At 42.3% G+C, this 20,126-nt stretch overlaps 1 protein-coding gene across 2 annotated transcripts in view; it reads left to right on the plus strand.

Moving 5' to 3' along the window:
- The first annotated feature begins 9,194 nt into the window (after nucleotides 1-9,194).
- Nucleotides 9,195-20,126, plus strand: part of plekhg5b (pleckstrin homology domain containing, family G (with RhoGef domain) member 5b) — a 115,019-nt gene continuing 104,087 nt past the window's right edge. Inside the window, exon 1 of one of the 2 annotated variants that reach the window (XM_065020836.1) lies at nucleotides 9,195-10,018. In XM_065020836.1, coding sequence (XP_064876908.1) covers nucleotides 9,934-10,018 — 85 coding nt within the window. In that variant the 5' untranslated portion in view covers nucleotides 9,195-9,933. The remainder of the gene's footprint in view (nucleotides 10,019-20,126) is intronic. The other variant, XM_029665093.2, reaches the window with a different exon arrangement.

Here is a 20,126-nt window from a genome sequence, read left to right on the forward strand (position 1 = left end):
AGAACACATTTTTATATACCGGAACTGTTGAGTGGAACAAACTACAACAGCAACTCAAAGCCATAACAACCATAACCACTTAAAAAATTATGCCAAAAGCTGGCTAATGTTTGAACAGTAGAAAATGTTTTTGTCTGTATCTATGTAATTGTATACTGTATGTATTTATGTAGAAATAGGGACCACAATGGAAATGTGCAATCCTGTTCACTTTGAAAAATATTTGTATTGTGTGTCTATATAGGTATTTTTTGACAAAATCATTCAATCAATCCAAACTGTGCAGCGGCCATTTGATGAATGGAAATAGACATCTGTTACAAAACACCAAAAAGTTTAATGACATTCAGAGATTGTCAAGTCGAGCCTTCAATAATAGATATGCCTACAAGGTAGGGAGGGATATATAACCCGTCTATATAAGGCAGGGGTGGGCAATTACAGACCTCGAGGGCCAGAATGGTGTCACAGTTTGGCCCTAGCTCCAGCTAACACACCTGACTCCAATAATCACATCATCATGATCTTCAATCATGATCTTCAGAATGCAATTTGATTAAATCAGCTGTGTTTGCTAGGGATGGAGAAAAAGTCTGACACCAATTAGGCCCTCCAGGACTGGAGTTGCCCACCCCTAATATAAGGTCTGAATACTTTATGAATGCACTGTATGTCTATCTCTGATAAGCTACCCAGGAAAGGGTATAGGCCTAAGGCCGAGACAAAGAAGACACAGTGGCAGAATAAATTCAACCACACCTGTGTTTCATCACAAAACCGGAGAGTAAAATCTGTCTGGTGAAGTCCACAAATCATATTGCATGTAACAAACAGTTACATGACCTATAGCATGCTCAAGCAAGTTCATGTTTCCACCATTTTCAGACAACTAAACAACTATTGATTTAGAACCATGGAGAGTTAGGCTACAGCACGTCACAAAGAAAACAGGAGCTGCCTCCAAGTTTTTTTTTGTTCTAGGCTACCTGGCTAAAATGCTTGCTCGCTAGCCTAACTTCCTTTCATGGAAACAATGAGCCAGCAAGTTACCATTAGCCTACATATTGAACTTCCATCCTCTCAGGCACAATATATGAATTTATGGTTGGATCAGAATCGCTGTTATAATCATTGGCCAGTGCGGAGAATTAAGTAAAACCAAATCCCTATCTCCATCCATGACTAATTTAGGAAAGGGACAATTTCAGTTAGCGAGCTAGCTACCTGAGGAACAACCCAACGAGCTGCAATAATTCAATTTTTTTCTGTCAATGAGGCTTGGTTTTTGATGTGATTGGTGTGAAGCCAAATCCAAACTGGCTTCAATTTACACTATTTTTTGGTGCGCCAGGACCATTCACAGTTGAGCTCGCTCAGTTTAGCTCAACACTGATTTACTATTATTTATTTATTTATTTTATCAAGGAAGGCCAAATTCTTGCTAGCTTCCCTTGCATTCAATGCTGCGGGCAGCAACAATATCATACTTTTTTTGACCAGACAGCATCAAATAGGCAACATATACAGAGACAGAAGGGTGCTGTTTCGCTCGCTTGGCTGCTTTCTACAATGTCATACATTCAACCTCTTGCGAATTGCAGGAAAATGATGAAACACAGAGATGAAAGGCACATATTATACTTTTTTTTGTACAGTTTATGGGGAAGCCTGGCTTCCCTTGGCATCCATGAAGTGTGAAGACATGAGACAATATCATGCAGATTCTAGGATTTTCTTTGCATGTGAACTTTGCTTGTTTACTGGTAGATCTTGGGAATAACTTTTCCCCAAACCAATCTGCCTAAATCTGAATAGCTTTCAACTAGAAATGGTTGTTAGTTTCAAAGTGTGCATAATAAACATAGAGATAATGGTATGGGGGAATGGCATGGCCCACAATGGCAACTTTTTCCCCAAAAGTAGCAATGTCCATGGGATTCATGGACTAATCATGGGAATACTAATTGTCCCTAGAATTTCTAAGCAAACAGCTGGAGGCAGGGCTTTCTCCTATAGAGCTCAATTTTTATGGAATGGTCTGCCTTCCCATGTGAGAGACGCAAACTCGGTCTCAATCTTTAAGTCTTTACTGAAGACTCATCTCTTCAGTGGGTCATATGATTGAGTGTAGTCTGGCCCAGGAGTGTGAAGGTGAACAGAAAGGCTCTGGAGCAACGAACCATCCTTGCTGTCTCTGCCTGGCCGGTTACCCTCTTTCCACTGGGATTCTCTGCCTCTAACCCTATTACAGGGGCTGAGTCACTGGCTTACTGGTGCTCTTTCATGCCGTCCCTAGGAGGGGTGCGTCACTTGAGTGGGTTGAGTCACTGATGTGATCTTCCTGTCTGGGTTGGCGCCCCCCCCTTGGGTTGTGCCGTGGCGGAGATCTTTGTGGGCTATACTCGGCCTTGTCTCAGGATGGTAAGTTGGTGGTTGAAGATATCCCTCTAGTGGTGTGGGGGCTGTGCTTTGGCAAAGTGGGTGGGGTTACATCCTTCCTGTTTGGCCCTGTCTGGGTGTATCATCGGATGGGGCCACAGTGTCTCCTGAGCCCTCCTGTCTCAGCCTCCAGTATTTATGCTGCAGTAGTTTGTGTCGGGGGGCTAGAGTCAGTTTGTTATATCTGGAGTACTTCTCGTGTCTTATCCGGTGTCTTGTATGAATTTAAGTATGCTCTCTCTAATTCTCTCTTTCTCTCTCTCAGAGGATCTGAGCCCTAGGACCATGCCTCAGGACTACCTGGCATGATGACTCCTTGCTGTCCCCAGTCCACCTGGCTGTGCTACTGCTCCAGTTTCAACTGTTCTGCCTGTGATTATTATTATTTGACCTTGCTGGTCATTTATGAACATTTGAACATCTTGGCCATGTTCTGTTATAATCTCCACCCGGCACAGCCAGAAGAGGACTGGCCACCCCACATAGCCTGGTTCCTCTCTAGGTTTCTTCCTAGGTTTTGGCCTTTCTAGGGAGTTTTTCCTAGCCACCGTGCTTCTACACCTGCATTGCTTGCTGTTTGGGGTTTTAGGCTGGGTTTCTGTACAGCACTTTGAGATATCAGCTGATGTACGAAGGGCTATATAAATACATTTGATTTGATTTGAATCAAATATCATATTTTTAGAAAACAAAATGTATAATGAATCTTTTCACTGTAATTTCCTAGGCCAGGGTTTCCCTAACTCTCTCCTCAAATCAATCAAAGTTTATTTGTCACATGTGCCAAATACAACAGGTGAACCTTACAGTGAAATGCTTAATTACAGGCCCTAACCAACAGTGCAATTTTAAATTAGGTGAACAATAGATAAGGAAATAAGAAACAACAGTAAAGAGACAGTGAATAATAACAGTAGCAAGGCTATATACAGTAGGGAGGCTACATACAGGCACCGGTTAGTCTGGCTAATTGAGGTAGTATGTACATGTAGGTATGGTTAAAGTGACTATGCATATATGATAAACAGAGAGTAGCAGTAGCGTAAAAGAGGGGGAGTAGCAGCAGTGTAATGAGGGGTTGGGGGGAGGCACACAATGCAAATACTCTGGGTAGCCATTTGATTACCTTGTCAGGAGTCTTATGGCTTGGGGGTAAAAGCTGTTGAGATACCTTTTGGTCCTAGACTTGTCGCTCCGGTACCACTTGCCATTTGACTTTATTTTATTTAACCAGGAAGGGCGCATTGAGATTAAAATCTCTTTTTCAAGAGCGCCCTGGCCAAGATAGGCAGACAAACATTACAAAAGAATTACAGACAGACAACATGAAAAACTACAAGTAATCTAGTAAAAACCATTAAATTCACAAGAGTATAAACAGCTAATTAAAAACATTGACAGGTCAGGGAATCAGCCTCAAAATCCTTCATCAGTGATTTAAAAACACCAATCGGGACAAGTTCTTCCAGTTTAAAAGTATTTTGTAAGGTGTTCCAAGACGATGGCGCAGAGTACATAAAAGCCCTTTTACCAAATTCAGTTCGGACATTTGGAACAGTTAGCAGGATAAAGTCCAGCGAACGAAGAGAGTACCCACCACATTTCTGAACAATAAAAATGCACAAATAAAAAGGTAGTAAACCCAAAATGGCTTTGTATACCAGTGACTGACCCTACGAGTGACTAGAGAAGGCCAGCCATCCCTGGTATACAAAGTGCAGTGGTGCGTAAGGGTGCAGTTTAAAATAAATCTCAAAGTGCCATGATAAAGAGTGTCAATTGATCTCAATCACTGAGTGTAAGCATTCATATTTAAAATATCCCCATAGTCTAGTAAAGGCATAAATGTAGCTGATACTAGCCTCCTGGCTTCAAAAGAAAAACAGGCCTTATTCCTAAAATAATATCCCAATTTCAGCTTAAATTGTTTTGTAAGTTGTTGAATATGCAATTTAAAAGAGAGGCCGTCATCAATTAAAATTCCAAGATATTTATACGAGGTTACAACCTCAATCTCCTTGCCCTGACAAGTAGTAATAGGTGAAAGGTTCAGAGGTCTATTTCTTGCATTAGAAAACACCATTAGTTTAGTTTTGTCAGTATTGAGGATAAGCTTCAATTGACACAAGGTATGTTGAACAGTATAAAAAGCAGTTTGCATGTTCTGGAAAGCTTTTGTAAGAGATGAGGCACAACAGTAAATAACAGTATCATCAGCATAAAAAGGAAGTTGTCCATTTTGGACATTTTTGTCTAAATCATTTATATAAATAGTGAATAAGAGAGGACCAAGTACAGAGCCTTGGGGCACACCATTCAAGACAGACAATTTAACAGACATAAGCCCATCAAATTGAGTGCACTGAGTTCTATCTGACAGATAGTTAGAAAACCATACAACTGTATACTCCGAAAGACCTACACTCGACAATCTCTGCCTTGGTATAGCATGATCAACTGTATCAAAAGCATTAGAGAGATCAATAAAAAGTGAGACACAGTGATGTTTTTTGTCAATGGCTTCAGTGATATCATTTAAAACCTTCATGGCTGCTGTAATTGTGCTATCCTTCTTCCTGAAGCCTGATTGGTACATTGATAACATAGAGTTAGTAAATTTAAAAAACTATTTTAGCTGTTCACTTACAAGGGTTTCAAGTATTTTCACCATGGGTGACAGCTTTGAGATTGGCCTATAATTATTTAAAAGAGTTGGATCTCCCCCTTTTAAAAGTGGTAGGACAAATGCTGATTTCCAGATTTTGGAATTTCATTACATTCCAGGGTTAGATTGAACAGAGATGTAAGTGGTTCAGCTATGAAATCAGCTGCCAGATTTAAAAAGATCAGGACCTGCAGGCTTTCTCTGATCTAAGGATTTCAGGGCTTTATGTACCACCTGCACTGATAATGGCAAAAAGCTAAAGGTTTGACCAGCTCTCACTGGTTCATCCACACAGGGTTGTACAGAGGACACTGAATCAAACAGCCTACCAGATGATACAAAGTGCTCATTGAAACAATTCAGCATTTCAGTTTTGTCATTTATAGCAACGGAGTCCTTCAAAACACATGACGGTAATTCATTAACATTACTGTTACCAGACATAGACTTAATAGTCTTCCATGTGGTATTAGAGAGTCTATGACTGGGGTGGGTGGGGTCTTTGACAATTTTTAGGGCCTTCCTCTGACACCGCCTGGTGTAGAGGTCCTGGATGGATGGCAGGCAGCTTAGTCCCAGTGATGTACTGAGCCGTACGCAGTACCCTCTGTAGTGCCTTGTGGTCGGAAGCTGAGCAGTTGCCGTACCAGGCAGTGATGCAACCAGTCAGGAAGCTCTCGATATTGCAGCTGTAGAACCTTTTGAGGATCTGAGGACCCATGCCAAATATTTTTAGTTTCCTGAGGGGGAATAGGCTTTGTCATGCCCTCTTTATGACTGTCTTGGTGTGTTTGGACCATTCTAGTTTGTTGGTGATGTGGACACCGAGGAACTTGAAGCTCTCAACCTGCTCCACCATAACCCAGTTGATGAGAATGGGGGTGTGCTCGGTCCTCCTTTTCCTGTAATCCACAAACATCTCCTTAGTCTTGGTTAAATTGAGGGAGAGGTGGTTGTTCTGGCACCACCCAGCCAGGTTTCTGACCTCCTACCTATAAGCTGTCTCGTCATTGTCGGTGATCAGGCCTACCACTGTTGTGTAGTCTGAAAACTTAATGATGGTGTTGGAGTCGTGCCTGGCCACGCAGTCGTGGGTGAACAGGGAGTACAGAAGGGGACTGAGCACGCACCCCTGAGGGGCTCCAGTGTTGGGGATCAGCATGGCTGATGTGTTGCTACCTACCCTCGCCACCTGGCCTTTCAAAGCACTTCATGGCTACGGACGTGAGTGCTACGGGTCTGTAGTCATTTAAGCAGGTTACCTTAGTGTTCTTGGGTACAGGGACTATGTTGGTCTGCTTGAAACATGATGGTATTACAGACTCAATCAGGGACATGTTGAAAATGTCAGTGAAGACACCTGCCAATTGGTCAGCACATTCCCAACGCACACATCCTGGTAATCTGTCTGTCTCAGTGGCCTTGTGAATCTTGACCTGATTACTCACGGTCTTACTCACGTCGGCTACAGAGAGCGTGATCACACAGTCGCTCTCATGCATGCCTCAGTGTTGCTTGCCTCGAAAGAAGCATAGAAGTGATTTAGCTCGTCTGATTGGCTCATGTCACTGGGCAGCTCGCGGCTGTGCTTCCCTTTGTAGTCTGTAATAGTTTATAAGTCCTGCCACATAAGACGAGCGTCAGAGCCAGTGTAGTACGATTCAATCTTAGCCCTGTATTGGTGTATTGCCTGTTTGATGGTTTGTATAAGCTTCCGGGTTAGAGTCCCACACCTTGAAAGAGGCAGCTCTACCCTTTAGCTCAGTGCGAATGTTGCCTGTAATCCATGGCTTCTGGTTGGAGTATGTACGTACAGTCACTGTGGGGACGACGTCCTCGATGCACTTATTGATAAAGACAGTGACTGATGTGGTGTACTCCTCAATGCAATCGGAAGAATCCCGGAACATGTTCCAGTCTGTGATAGCAAAACAGTCCTGTAGTTTAGCATCTGCTTCATCTGACCACCTTTGTATTGACCGAGTCACTGGTGCTTCCTGCTTTAATTTGTGCTTGTAAGGAATCAGGAGGATAGAATTGTGGTCAGATTTACCAAATGGAGGGCGAGGGAGAGCTTTGTCCGTGTCTCTGTGTGTGGAGTACAGGTGATCTAGAATGTTTCTCCCTCTGGTTGCGCATTTAACATGTTGATTGAATTTAGGTAAAACTGTTTTAAGTTTACCCTAATTAAAGTTCCTGGCAACTAGGAGCACCGCCTCTGGGTGAGCGGTTTCCTGTTTGCTTATTTCCTTATACAGCGGACTGAGTGAGGTCTTAGTGCCAGCGTCCATCTGTGGTGGTAAATAAACAGCCACGAAAAGTATAGATGAAAACTCTCTTGACAAATAGTGTGGTCTACAGTTTATCAAAAGATACTCTACTTCAGGTGAGCAAAATCTAGAGACTTCCTTAGATTTCTTGCACCAGCTGTTGTTTACAAATATGCACAGACCGCCCCCACTCGTCTTATTAGAGTGTGCTGTTCTATCTAGCCAGTGCATTTTATATCCTGCTAGCTGAATATCCATGTCATCATTCAGCCACGATTCCGTGAAACATAAGATGTTACAGTTTTTGATGTCCCGTTGGTAGGATATTCGTGATCATACCTTGTCTAATTTATTGTCCAATTATTATACGTTGGCGAGTAATATTGACGGTAAAGGCACCTTTCCCACTCTCCTTCTCCGGATCCTTAATATGGATCCCTTAAGCGCGAATCCCGCTCGAATCCCGTTAGCGGGATCCAGTGAAATTGTAGCGCGCCAAATTCAAACTACAGAAATATTAATTTTCAACCTTCACAAAAATATAAGTGTAATACATCAAAATAAAGTTTAACTTTTAATCCAGCCGCTGTGTCAGATTTCAAAAAGGCTTTACGGCGAAAGCAAACCATGCGATTATCTGAGGACAGTGCCCCGCATACAAACACATGAAAGACATATTTCAACCAGGCAGGTGCGACACAAAAGTCAGAAATAGCCATACAATAAATGCCTTACCTTTGAAGATCTTCTTTTTGCAATCTCAAATGTCTCAGTGACACAATGAATGGTCGTTTTGTTTGATAAATTCCTTCTTTATATCCCCAAAATGTCAATTTATTTGGCGCGTTTGATTCAGAAATACACCGGTTCCAGCATGACTAAAAAGTATCTAATAAATTACCTGTAAACTTGGTCCAAACATTTCAAACAACGTTCCTAATCCAACCTCAGGTATCCTAAAAATGTAAATGAATGATCAAATTTAAGACGGAATAAACTATTTCTAATTCAGGATAAAAACAACGTGAAGCGCGCTCCAGTTCACGCTCAACAAAAGTCTAAAGCCCTTCAGAGTGACACCTACAAAGAACAGCCCTACTTCTTAATTTCTCAAAAGAAAAATATTGAACAATTTCTAAAGACTGTTGACATCTAGTGGAAGCCATAGGAACTGGAATCTGGGCCCTATTAAATCAGGTCTCCCATAGAAAAACATTGGAAAACCCAGTGACCTCAAAAATGTTTTTCCCTGGATGGATTGTGCTCGGGGTTATGCTTGCCAAATCAGTTCTGTTGTACTCACAGACATTATGCTAACAATGGGTTCGACATCCGTAAAACTGCTGTCATTTCTTTCGCCGCCATTTTATTGGTGCATATTTTGGGTTTTGCCCTAGCACTACACAGCTGATTCAAATAATCAAAGCTTGATGAGCTATAGGGCAAAAACCGAAACGTGCACCCATGGGTGGCCCCAGGACCGAGTTTGGGGAACCATGTGACTAGACTAATCAAGTAAGGGCCAATCAATCAAGGCACAATTGCATAAATCAAAATGTATCCCTTGCTATAGAGACCATTAAAGCGAAAGGAATTTTTGATTCAATTTAACAATATCTGATTATTGAAACATTATTTATTTTTTAAAGGGAAACATTGTATGTTTTTCTCTACTGTCTTTGTTAACAATGCTACAATCAAATGACTTATGCTCTCTTTGGCGCCCCTAGCTGCAACATTCTACCAACTTTTAAAGGGAAAGACGAGAAGGTGGCCTGAATGAATGGAATACTTTTTTTTTTATGGTTGAAAATCGGAGGGACAGACTGAGACTAGGCGGGGAATTACGTTGCCGACTTCAAGTTGCTTCACTTGCGCGAATGCAATGTAGAAGAAGTCAATGGACGAAAGTTGCAACAGAGTAGTCTGTGCTTCTTTCACCTATGGTATAATGGACGATTAAAATAAATAGTAGTATTATCGTGAGCTGGTGAGAGGGAGGGGTGAACGCTACGGTGGTTGGACAGTTCAAGCCTATTTAGGACGTCGAAAATAATGATTTTCGTGCAGCAACAGGTTACTACTGCTGCATAGTGGAGTAAACCATAACATCGTGTCCTTTTGTCATATTGCAGAATTTACCTTTAGGCGGTGTTTATTACTTGTGTCAGACCTATTCTGCACCAGTCAGCCATTAGCCTATTCCATTTTGGTGGAGACTGAGTCAGCCGTGTGACAGGTTAGTTTTTTCACGAAAGGTTGGATTTATTTCAATGCATTGTTTTTTAACAGGTTGACTGCAGTGCTCTCAAGCTAATTTATTTACAGAGAACGAATACACGAGCACGCACGGCGTTCCAAAAAAAGAAGACCGTGGTTTTAGGCGAAATGGAGAGTGATAAAATGGCACATTAATGTTAAATGCAAACTTCAAGACCAGACCATCGGAATCTACCATTCATTGAGAACAGACATGAAGACGACCAACCATAGGTGATCTTCTCCTCTGGGATGTGTTGTTGTTGAGTTTTCAGGCGAAGAACCAAAAACAGGACTTAAATGGTTCCAAACAAGTGGACCATGAATTCAGTTCTACAGCACAAGTCACCGCCAAGGAGTTGGCTTCGTCTCCGACTACGACTCCGTAAGTATCCTACAACAGCCACTGTTATATTTTCTCTCCTCTCGTCATCATTCATTATCATATACACAACGTGACCAAAAGCTTGTCGAACAATTCATTCCAAAAGCATGCACATTAATCTGGAGTTGGTCCTCCCCTTTTGCTGCTATTAATACCCTCCACTGTTCTGGGAAGGCTTTCCACTAGATGTTGGAACATTGCTGCTGGGACGTTCTTCCATTCAGCCACAAGAGCATTAGTGATGTCAGGGTATTAGGCCCACAGTTGACGTTCCAATCTCAAATGTGTTCGATGGGGTTGAGGTCAGGGCTCTGTGCAGGTCAGTTCTTTCACACTGATCTCGACAAACCATTTCTGTATGGACCTCGCTTTGAGCACGGGGGCATTGTCATGCTGAAACAGGGAAGGGACTTCCCCAACCTGTTGCCGCAAAGTTAGAAACCCAGAATCATCTAGAATGTCATTATATGCTGTAGCGTTTAGATTTCCCTTCACTGGAACTAAGGGGCCTAGCCCTAACCATGAAAAACAGCCCCAGACCATTATTCCTCCTCCACCAAACTTTACATTTGGCACTATGCATTGGGGCAGGTAGCGTTTTCCTGGCATCCGTCGGACTTCCAGATGGTGAAGCGTGATTCATCACGCCAGACAAGGTGTTTCCATTGCTCCAGAGTCCAATGGCGTCAACCTTTCATCACTCCAGTCAACGCTTGGCATTGCGCATGGTTATCTTTGGCTTGTGTGTGCGGCTGCTCAGACATGGAAACCCATTTCATGAAGCTTCCAACGAACAGTTGTGCTCACCTTGCTCCCAGCGGCCGTTTGGAACTCGGTATTGAGTATTGCAACTGAGGACAGAGGATTTTTACGCACTATGCGCTTCAACACTTGGCGGTCCTGGTGCCACATTGAAAGTCACCGAGGTCTTCAGTACGAGCCATTCAGCTGCCAATGTTTGTCTCTGGAGATTACATGGCTGTATGCTCGATTTATTACACCTGTCGGCAACTTGTGTGGCTGAAATGGCAGAATCCACAAATCTGAAGGGGTGTCAACATACTTTTTGTGTTTTATTTTAGTGTATTATCCATCCTTTGATCTCACACAGTGTCCTTGAACTCATATGGTATTTATGACAATCTTGGCCTCTATTCCCTTGTGGAATAATTTCCTTGGACTGATCTGGAGTCTTCCATTAGCCAATTTCATGTAAAGGATGATGTTTTTAAGATACTTGCACGTGAAGATTATTCTTTTCCAGGACTAGGCCTTACCTTTGTCTTGAAAACTGGCCCATAATGTCTGACTATGTGTAGTGCTTACAGAGAATGCAATAAGTTGCTCAGAGAAGACATTGGGCCGGACTCTGATGCAGAGCTTTGGCCAAGAGTTAAGGCGGGTAAACAAGAACATTGTCACCTTGACCTCCAGCACCAAGTGTTTGCTTGACACAGTTCAGTCTGTGAGCTGACTAGATTACCAAGGCTGGCAAGCCAACACCTCCCCAAGTTGAAGACTGTCATTGGCAAATGACCAGAGAACAAAATCATCACAGTTGGAGTCCTATGGGCAAATTATTTTGGTCTTGGACTTGAAAGCACCCAGATGATAAATCTGCTGAGAAACCACACTGTTGAAAGAGGAATCTGAATCTGGTTGTAGTAACCAGATTCAACAATGTTATTGATAGCATTTTTCAAAAATGTTGCCTTTGCTTGCCAGCACACCTTCTCTCCAGCACACGTCAGAGGGAAGGGTAAACGTTGCACTGGACAGCATTCTTGACTTGAAATGTTTTTTTTTAGCTTTACTTAACTAGGCAAGTCAGTTAAGAACAAATTGTTATTTTCAATGACAGCCTAGGAACAGACAGTCTTGTCTACTAGATATTCATTAATTACAATTACAATTCTGCAACAAGCATTTTGCTACCCCCCCCCCCCCCCCCCCCCCTCGATCGTTTTCCTATCATCTCTCAACGAGCAGTCCGCTAGTTATTCTGCAACAATGCCCTCTTTTACCCTTCATCTTATAGGATGTACAGCCAGTATATTATAGTCTCAGTAAGTGACTGGGTTTGAAGTTTTGTAGCCTAATTGGTTGAGTCTGGAAACCTTCAATGTTCCACGCCACCAGGTCTTAAGCCTCTGCTCTTAAACACACTGGTCTAATCTGGGAACAGATGTATTGTCTGGGCTCTCTGTGCACAAGCACAACAAGAAACAGCCTTCCTTATGGATAGAATTATGTACACATAGGCTACAGGATATTATGGACATAATTACAGCCATCATAATTCATGATACCTATGTGTGTAATTTACTGTAGTTTGTTTGACAAGTGAAGTCTCCACCAGTAGCTGGGTGTGGTTTTAGTGTATGATGTAGAGCCTGGAAGGTATGTTGGGAGGTTGTCAGAGTTCCATGCCATGGGTCTTTTCTTAATTGATTTAAACCAGCGTGTCCCAAACTCAGTCCTGCTAACTCCAAGGGGTGCACATTTTGGTTTTTGCCCTAACTCAAAACTTGAGGATGAGTTGATTATTTGAATCGGCTGTTAAGTGCTAGGGCAAAAACCTAAAAGTGCACCTGTTTGGGAAAGGCTGCTTTAAACACACAGCCTGGTTTAATCTTCTTTAGCCTGGTTTAATCTGGGTGCAGATTTCTGTCTGGTGTGTTTAGGGGTCCCTGGCTCGTTTTGGTTTCAATATTCTCCTTTGGAGACATTCTACTTTTTCTCCTGTGATTTCCTTTTACTTTTCCTCCTTTTACTTTCCTGACACTTCCTGCCGCTGTGGTCTGCATCATCTTGTGGTGTTTGTTCAGTTTTTTTCCATAGCAGTTTTCTTCCATAGCAGGAAATGGGTAGGTGAGTGTGACTGTTTGAACTCATTGCTTTGTCTTTGCATGATACCCATCTGTTCCAGAGCGTGAAAAGTCTGTGACTACCAGTGTGTCCATTTTTACTACTCAAGATCGGTCTGTGAAACTGCATGGAGAATGTTTTGACAGTTTAAAAAAATATGTTTAGTTTGCCATCTAAGTACATGGACAGTTGCCCACTGTGGGAAAAACAATTTACAATTCGGTGTTGACTATTTCAGAACACAAATAAGATTGATACGACTGATGTAGCTTACCTACTATTGTGGCAAATGTGGCATGGTTTTACACTAGGGACCAACCAGCCCCTTACCTTGAGTCATGTGAACGTGTTCACATTCACAGCTGAATCGACAGATGAAGTCATGGCCATAAACCTGCTCTCACAGCTGGATGCTACCCCCCCCCCCCTCGATCGTTGCATATATTTTCCTATCATCCCTCATTCTTTTACAAAGTACTCTTTAAAACACATGGGAGAGAATGGCAACCAAAGTTGTTGTCCTGTCGGTGTTGTCAGGTCTCACCCTGTCTTGCAGGTCTTATTAGCCTCGTTTTAGCTGGGCTGTTCTTCAGAGACCCAGACCTGTTTCTGGGGGATCTCGAGTTTGAGTTACAGGTGGCACAGATACACTGCTTTTTACCCTCAGGGAGCTGGAGACACTCAACCTCTTTCAGTCAGCTGGGACATGTGTCATTTGATAGCATCGACAAGACTATTGGGTTTTACGATGCAGTTATCAGACATTGCTCTAATCAGAGTGGACGGTATAGGCACATTTGAGGTCTATGAATTCAGTAATGGAATGATCTATCTCAATATATAACAATATTGGAACTATTCATCTGAATGTGTGGATTGGATTCATGTAGGGCTTGTGTTGTCGTTCCAGCTGAACATTCTGTCTTCGTTTTGGTATTTTTTTTATTTTTAATTTCAACTTTTATTTAGCCAGGTAGGCTAGTTGAGAACAAGTTCTCATTTGCAACTGCGACCTGGCCAAGATAAAGCAAAGCAGTGTGACACAGACAACAACACAGACAACAACATGGAGTAAACAATAAACAAGCCAGTAACACAATAAACAAAACAATGACACAGTATAAAAAAAAGAGTCTATATACAGTGTGTGCAAAAGGCATGAGGAGGTAGGCAATAAATAGGCCATAGGAGCGAATAATTACAATTTAGCAGATTAACACTGGAGTGATAAATGAGCAGATGATGATGTGCAGGTAGAGATACTGGTGTGCAAAAGAGCAGAAAAGTAAATGGAAAATAAAAACTTTATGGGGATGAGGTAGGTAGATTGGGTGGGCTAATTAGATGGACTATGTGCAGCTGTTTCTGGTTCTACATTTTTTTTAATGGGACATGCTTATTTAAGATGAGGAAGGCACTTTTCAAGAATAACTAGGCATCCTCTACTGACAGGATGAGGTCAATGTCCTCCTCGCTGAAGTGTTTTAGGGAGCGTTTGACAGTGATGAGGGGTGGTCGTTTGACCGCAGACCCATTACGGATGCAGGCAATGAGGCAGTGATCGCTGAGATCTTGGTTGAAAACCGCAGAGGTGTATTTGGAGGGCAAGTTAGTTAGGATGATATCTATGAGGGTCCCCCTGTTTACCTATTTGGACCTGGTGGCTTCATTGATAATTTGTGTGAGATTGAGAGCATCAAGCTTAGATTGAAGGGTGGCTGGGATGTTAAGCATGTCACAGTTTAGGTCACCTAGCAGCACGAGCTCTGAAGATAGATGGGGGGGGGCAATCAATTCACATATGGTGTCCAGGAGAGGAACAGAGGAGGCGTAGGATGAGGGTACAGCTAAAGGCTATCAGTGCAGGTCGTTTAGTGCGTTCAGAGCAGAGAGTAAAAGGAGCAGGTTTCTGGGCGTGAGAGAATAGATTCAAGGTGTAATGTACAGACAGAGGTGTGGTAGGATGTGAGTACATTAGAGGTAAAACTAGGCATTGAGTAATGATAGAGATATTTAAACCAGGTGATCTCACCGTATATGTGTGAGGTGGAACTAAATGTTAGGTTAAGGCATATTGAGCAGGGCTAGAGGCTCTAGTGAAATAAGACGATAATCACTAACCAGGACAGTAATGGACAGGGCATATTGATATTAGGGAGAGGCATGGGTGATCTGGCTGGAGACGCAGCGATTCAGACAGCTAGCAGGCCGGGGATAGCAAATTAGCAGAAGGGCCTTTGAGGGACGTCTCGACGCGTGTAGTGACGTCGACAGACAAGTCGTGATGGATTAGGTGGGGTCCAAGTCCAATTGGCAAAATAGGTATAGTGGCCCAGGAAATTGGCAGATGGATCTATACAGCTAACAGTCCAATATGCTCTAGACTAGAGGTCGACCGATTTAATCGGAATGGCTGATTTTAATTAGGGCCGTTTTCAAGTTTTCATAAAAATTGGTATTTTTGGGCGCCGATTTGCAGATTAAAAAATAATTATATATATATATATACATACACACCTTTTTATTTAACTAGGCAAGTCAGTTAAGAACACATTCTTATTTTCAATAATGGCCTAGGAACGGTGGGTTAACTGCCTTGTTCAGGGAACGACAGATTTTCACCTTGTTAGCTCGGGGAACCAATCTTGCAACCTTACAGTTAACTAGTCCAACACAATAACGACCTGCCTCTCTCTCGTTGTACTCCACAAGGAGACTGCCTTTTACGCGAATGCAGTAAGCCAAGGTAAGTTGCTAAAAAACAATAATTCATAATCACTAGTTAACTACACATGGTTGATGATATTACTAGATATTATCTAGTGTGTCCTGCGTTGCATATATTCTGACTGAGCATACAAGTACCTAAGTATCTGACTGAGCGGTGGTTAGGCAGAAGCAGGCGCGTTAACAGTCATTCAACCAGCACCTTTGTGCGTTTTGCCAGCAGCTCTTCGTTGTGCATCAAGCATTGCACTGGTATGACTTCAAGCCTATCAACTCCCGAGACGAGGCTCGTGTAACCAAAGGGAAATGGCTAGCTAGTTAGCATGCGCTAATTGTCGTTGTGTTGCTGGTTCGAGCCCAGGGAGGAGCGAGGAGAGGGACGGAAGCTATACTGTTACACTGGCAATACTAAAGTGCCTATAAGAATATCCAGTAGTCAAAGGTTAATGAAATACAAATGGTATAGAGGGAAATAGTCCTATAATTCCTATAATAACTACAACTTAAACCTTCTTACCTGGGAATATTGAAGACTCATGTTAAAAGGAACCACCAGCTTTCATATTGTCTCATGTTCTGAGCAAGGAACTGAAACGTTAGCTTTCTTACATAGCACATATTGCACTTTTACTTTCTTCGCAATTACTTTGTTTTTGCATTATTTAAACCAAATTAAACATGTTTCATTATTTACTTGAGGCTAAATTGATTTTATTGATGTATTATATTAAGTTAAAATAAGTGTTCATTCAGTATTGTTGTAATTGTCATTATTAAAAAATTGACCGATTTTTTTAATCGGTATCGGCTTTATTGGTCCTCCAATAATCGGTATTGGCGTTGAAAAAAAATCATAATCGGTGGACCTCTACTCTAGACAGCTAGCGAGCCTTGGCTATCGGATGGGCATTCAGGGCGGGTCGCGATGTAGAGGCCAGTTGAGTACCCCCTCGAGCAGATTACATCTTAGTCCAGTCGTGAAGGATCGGCAGGGTTCCGTGCCCCGTACCGGCAGTAGAAGTGGTCCGTGTATTGTAGCCCAGGAGTGGCTGATGGGCCTCTTTTAGATAGCTGGGAGAAAGGGCCTAGCATGCGCTAGCTCCAGGCTAATTGTTGCTTGCTCCGGGTCCGACGTTAGCCAGTACTTGGATAGTAGCTAGCTAGCTGCGAAGATCCAGGTGAAATTGTCCAGAGCTTGCAGTAGGAATCCGGGGATATGGAGAGAAAATAGGTCCGGTATGCTCTGGTTTGAGTCACGTTGTACAAACTGGCAAGAGCTTTCCGAGCTAAAGGTTAGCTGATGACCGCTAGCAGTGGTTAGCTGACTATTAGCTAGTGAGCTGGCTAGCTTCTGTTGGGGGATTCCGAATTCGAGGTGAATAATACTTTAGAAATAAACAGATCCGCATCACATTGGGTGAGGCGGGTTGCAGGAGAGTGTTTTAAAGTTGAGTTTTAGAGGACAAAAGACGTCTGACTGCTACGCCATCTTGGATTAATGGTGTATAGATTAAATGGTTTGATTTGGATTAAAGTTGTTTTAATTATGCAAAGTGGGTAATGGATTTCAAACTCGTCCAAGGTCATCGTGGTGACTATTAATTGTAAACCACCGTTCTCCATGGTCTTGGAGAGAACCACACCCTGTTAAATTGGCCTTGTGGCTTCCCTGCTCTTCAGAACATAGTGGATAATTACAAGGGGATAACCTGAGCTCTGACACATGGTGCATTTTCAGGTTAGTAGACATTGGATGTAATGTTTACCTCAGTGTCCCTATATAAATAAAAACACACATACCACCCCATTCAAATGGCTGTTTATGAACATTAGAGCCCTAAGGCTGACAATAACCATATTTTGAGTCAGTGAATAAGTGTTTTGATTTCTGTGAGGATTTCAGAGAGTAGTCCCACTGCACTTTCAGCTATGCCATTTAAATGAAAGGATTCTTTATATCAACAAGCTGAAGAAGGCAATACCAGTTGTTTGTCCCTCTTAACTGGTGGTTTAAGTATGGACTTTTAAATTGCATGTCTGATAGCAATTTTCTCTGCTGGAAAGAACACACACAGTCAACCCCTTTTTTGCACCACATGGGTAGCGGGTAGTTGATGTACTGTTGTTGGATTGGGATGAATGTGTCTTCAATAGATCTGTTTACAAATGTCTTGTCCTATAAATGTTTGAGAATATTTAATTTTTACCGATTTTGTTTGTGTAAGGGAGGGTTGCTCTCTATATAGTGTCTCTTGTGGAAAGGGCTTCCTTGCCAGCCTGTGCCAAGGCCTGTTGCATTGTTTCTGAACGGCACATGCTCATTTGATGTGAAAGCACCACTAATACCAGGGTGCAAAGTTTTCATCTGCATCACTATATCTGTGTTTGGAGTCAGTGGATAGGCTGCTGTGCTCTAAGCAGAGTCACTTGGCATGTTTGTATTTATTAGGGATCCCGGTTAGCTGCTGCCAAGGCAGTAGCTACTTTTCCTGGGGTCCAAACACATTAAGGCACTTACATATAAAACAGTACATCATATAACATTATTACACCACTACATATCTACAATACAAAATGTGTAATGCCACCTGACAGCGTCACAAAAACGATGCACACGCTTCAATGGGGCAGAAGTCTGTGTGTTGTGATTCTGACTGGTCAGATGGCTAGCAACAATGACAAGAAGCTGCCATGTGGGGAGTCGTAGGTGGCTAGTTTCAGCTAGTTTTATCTTATTCTTGATGCCATGTCTTGTTTTGACTAAAGTCAACGCTATGCTAAAATTCACTGAGAACTAGTGCTCATTGTAAAAATGTTGCATGAAATATAGTTTACGACATGTTGTCAACAAATATAGTTTACTACAATTGTCAACAATCTAAGCCAACCCTGTCTATTTTGCCATATACAGTAGTTGCAAAAGTTTTGGTTTTGTTGCTAAACAACCAACCTGTCTATAGAAGGCAACACAGGCCTGTCTCTGCAAGTAGCAGTCTGAATACTTCCTCCTGAACGGGCAGGATTCCCGTTTCTTACTGTGTGGTGGTTCAGCACCCTTTTTTTTCTCTCAATCTGTCGGGAGTTCGGCACATTTTTTTGTCAGAACGTTAACTTAGGAGCGCATGCAGTTTTGTGTCAAATGAAAGCTGTCATATGCTTTTTATTAGGGCATATACATTTTTCAACAATTGTGCATCTTAAAAGGTAGGAATGAGCTAAGGCTTTGATTTCTGATCAAATGGATAGAAAGGGGGTCTTAGAAAACATCTAGCAGAACATGGAGTGGTAGAGGACCATGAGATAACATGTTAAACATGGCGTGGTAGAGGACCATGAGATAACAACATGTTAAACATGGCGTGGTAGAGGACCATGAGATAACAACATGTTAAACATGGCGTGGTAGAGGACCATGAGATAACAACATGTTAAACATGGCGTGGTAGAGGACCATGAGATAACAACATGTTAAACATGGATAACAACATGGTAGAGGACCATGAGATAACAACATGTTAAACATGGCGTGGTAGAGGACCATGAGATAACAACATGTTAAACATGGCGTGGTAGAGGACCATGAGATAACAACATGTTAAACATGGCGTGGTAGAGGACCATGAGATAACAACATGTTAAACATGGCGTGGTAGAGGACCCTGAGATAACAACATGTTAAACATGGCGTGGTAGAGGACCCTGAGATAACAACATGTTAAACATGGCGTGGTAGAGGACCCTGAGATAACAACATGTTAAACATGGCGTGGTAGAGGACCCTGAGATAACAACATGTTAAACATGGCGTGGTAGAGGACCCTGAGATAACAACATGTTGTTAAACATGAGATAACAACATGTTAAACATGGCGTGGTAGAGGACCATGAGATAACAACATGTTAAACATGGCGTGGTAGAGGACCCTGAGATAACAACATGTTAAACATGGCGTGGTAGAGGACCCTGAGATAACAACATGTTAAACATGGCGTGGTAGAGGACCCTGAGATAACAACATGTTAAACATGGCGTGGTAGAGGACCATGAGAACATGTTAAACATGGCGTGGTAGAGGACCCTGAGATAACATGTTAAACATGGCGTGGTAGAGGACCATGAGATAACATGTTAAACATGGCGTGGTAGAGGACCATGAGATAACAACATGTTAAACATGGCGTGGTAGAGGACCATGAGATAACAACATGTTAAACATGGCGTGGTAGAGGACCATGAGATAACAACATGTTAAACATGGCGTGGTAGAGGACCATGAGATAACAACATGTTAAACATGGCGTGTAGTAGGAGGACCATGAGATAACCCTGAGATGTTAAACATGGCGTGGTAGAGGACCATGAGATAACAACATGTTAAACATGGCGTGGTAGAGGACCCTGAGATAACATGTTAAATATGGCGTGGTAGAGGACCATGAGATAACAACATGTTAAACATGGCGTGGTAGAGGACCATGAGATAACAACATGTTAAACATGGCGTGGTAGAGG

This window comes from Oncorhynchus nerka, linkage group LG7 (assembly GCF_034236695.1).
Source record: "Oncorhynchus nerka isolate Pitt River linkage group LG7, Oner_Uvic_2.0, whole genome shotgun sequence".
NCBI lineage: Eukaryota > Metazoa > Chordata > Actinopteri > Salmoniformes > Salmonidae > Oncorhynchus > Oncorhynchus nerka.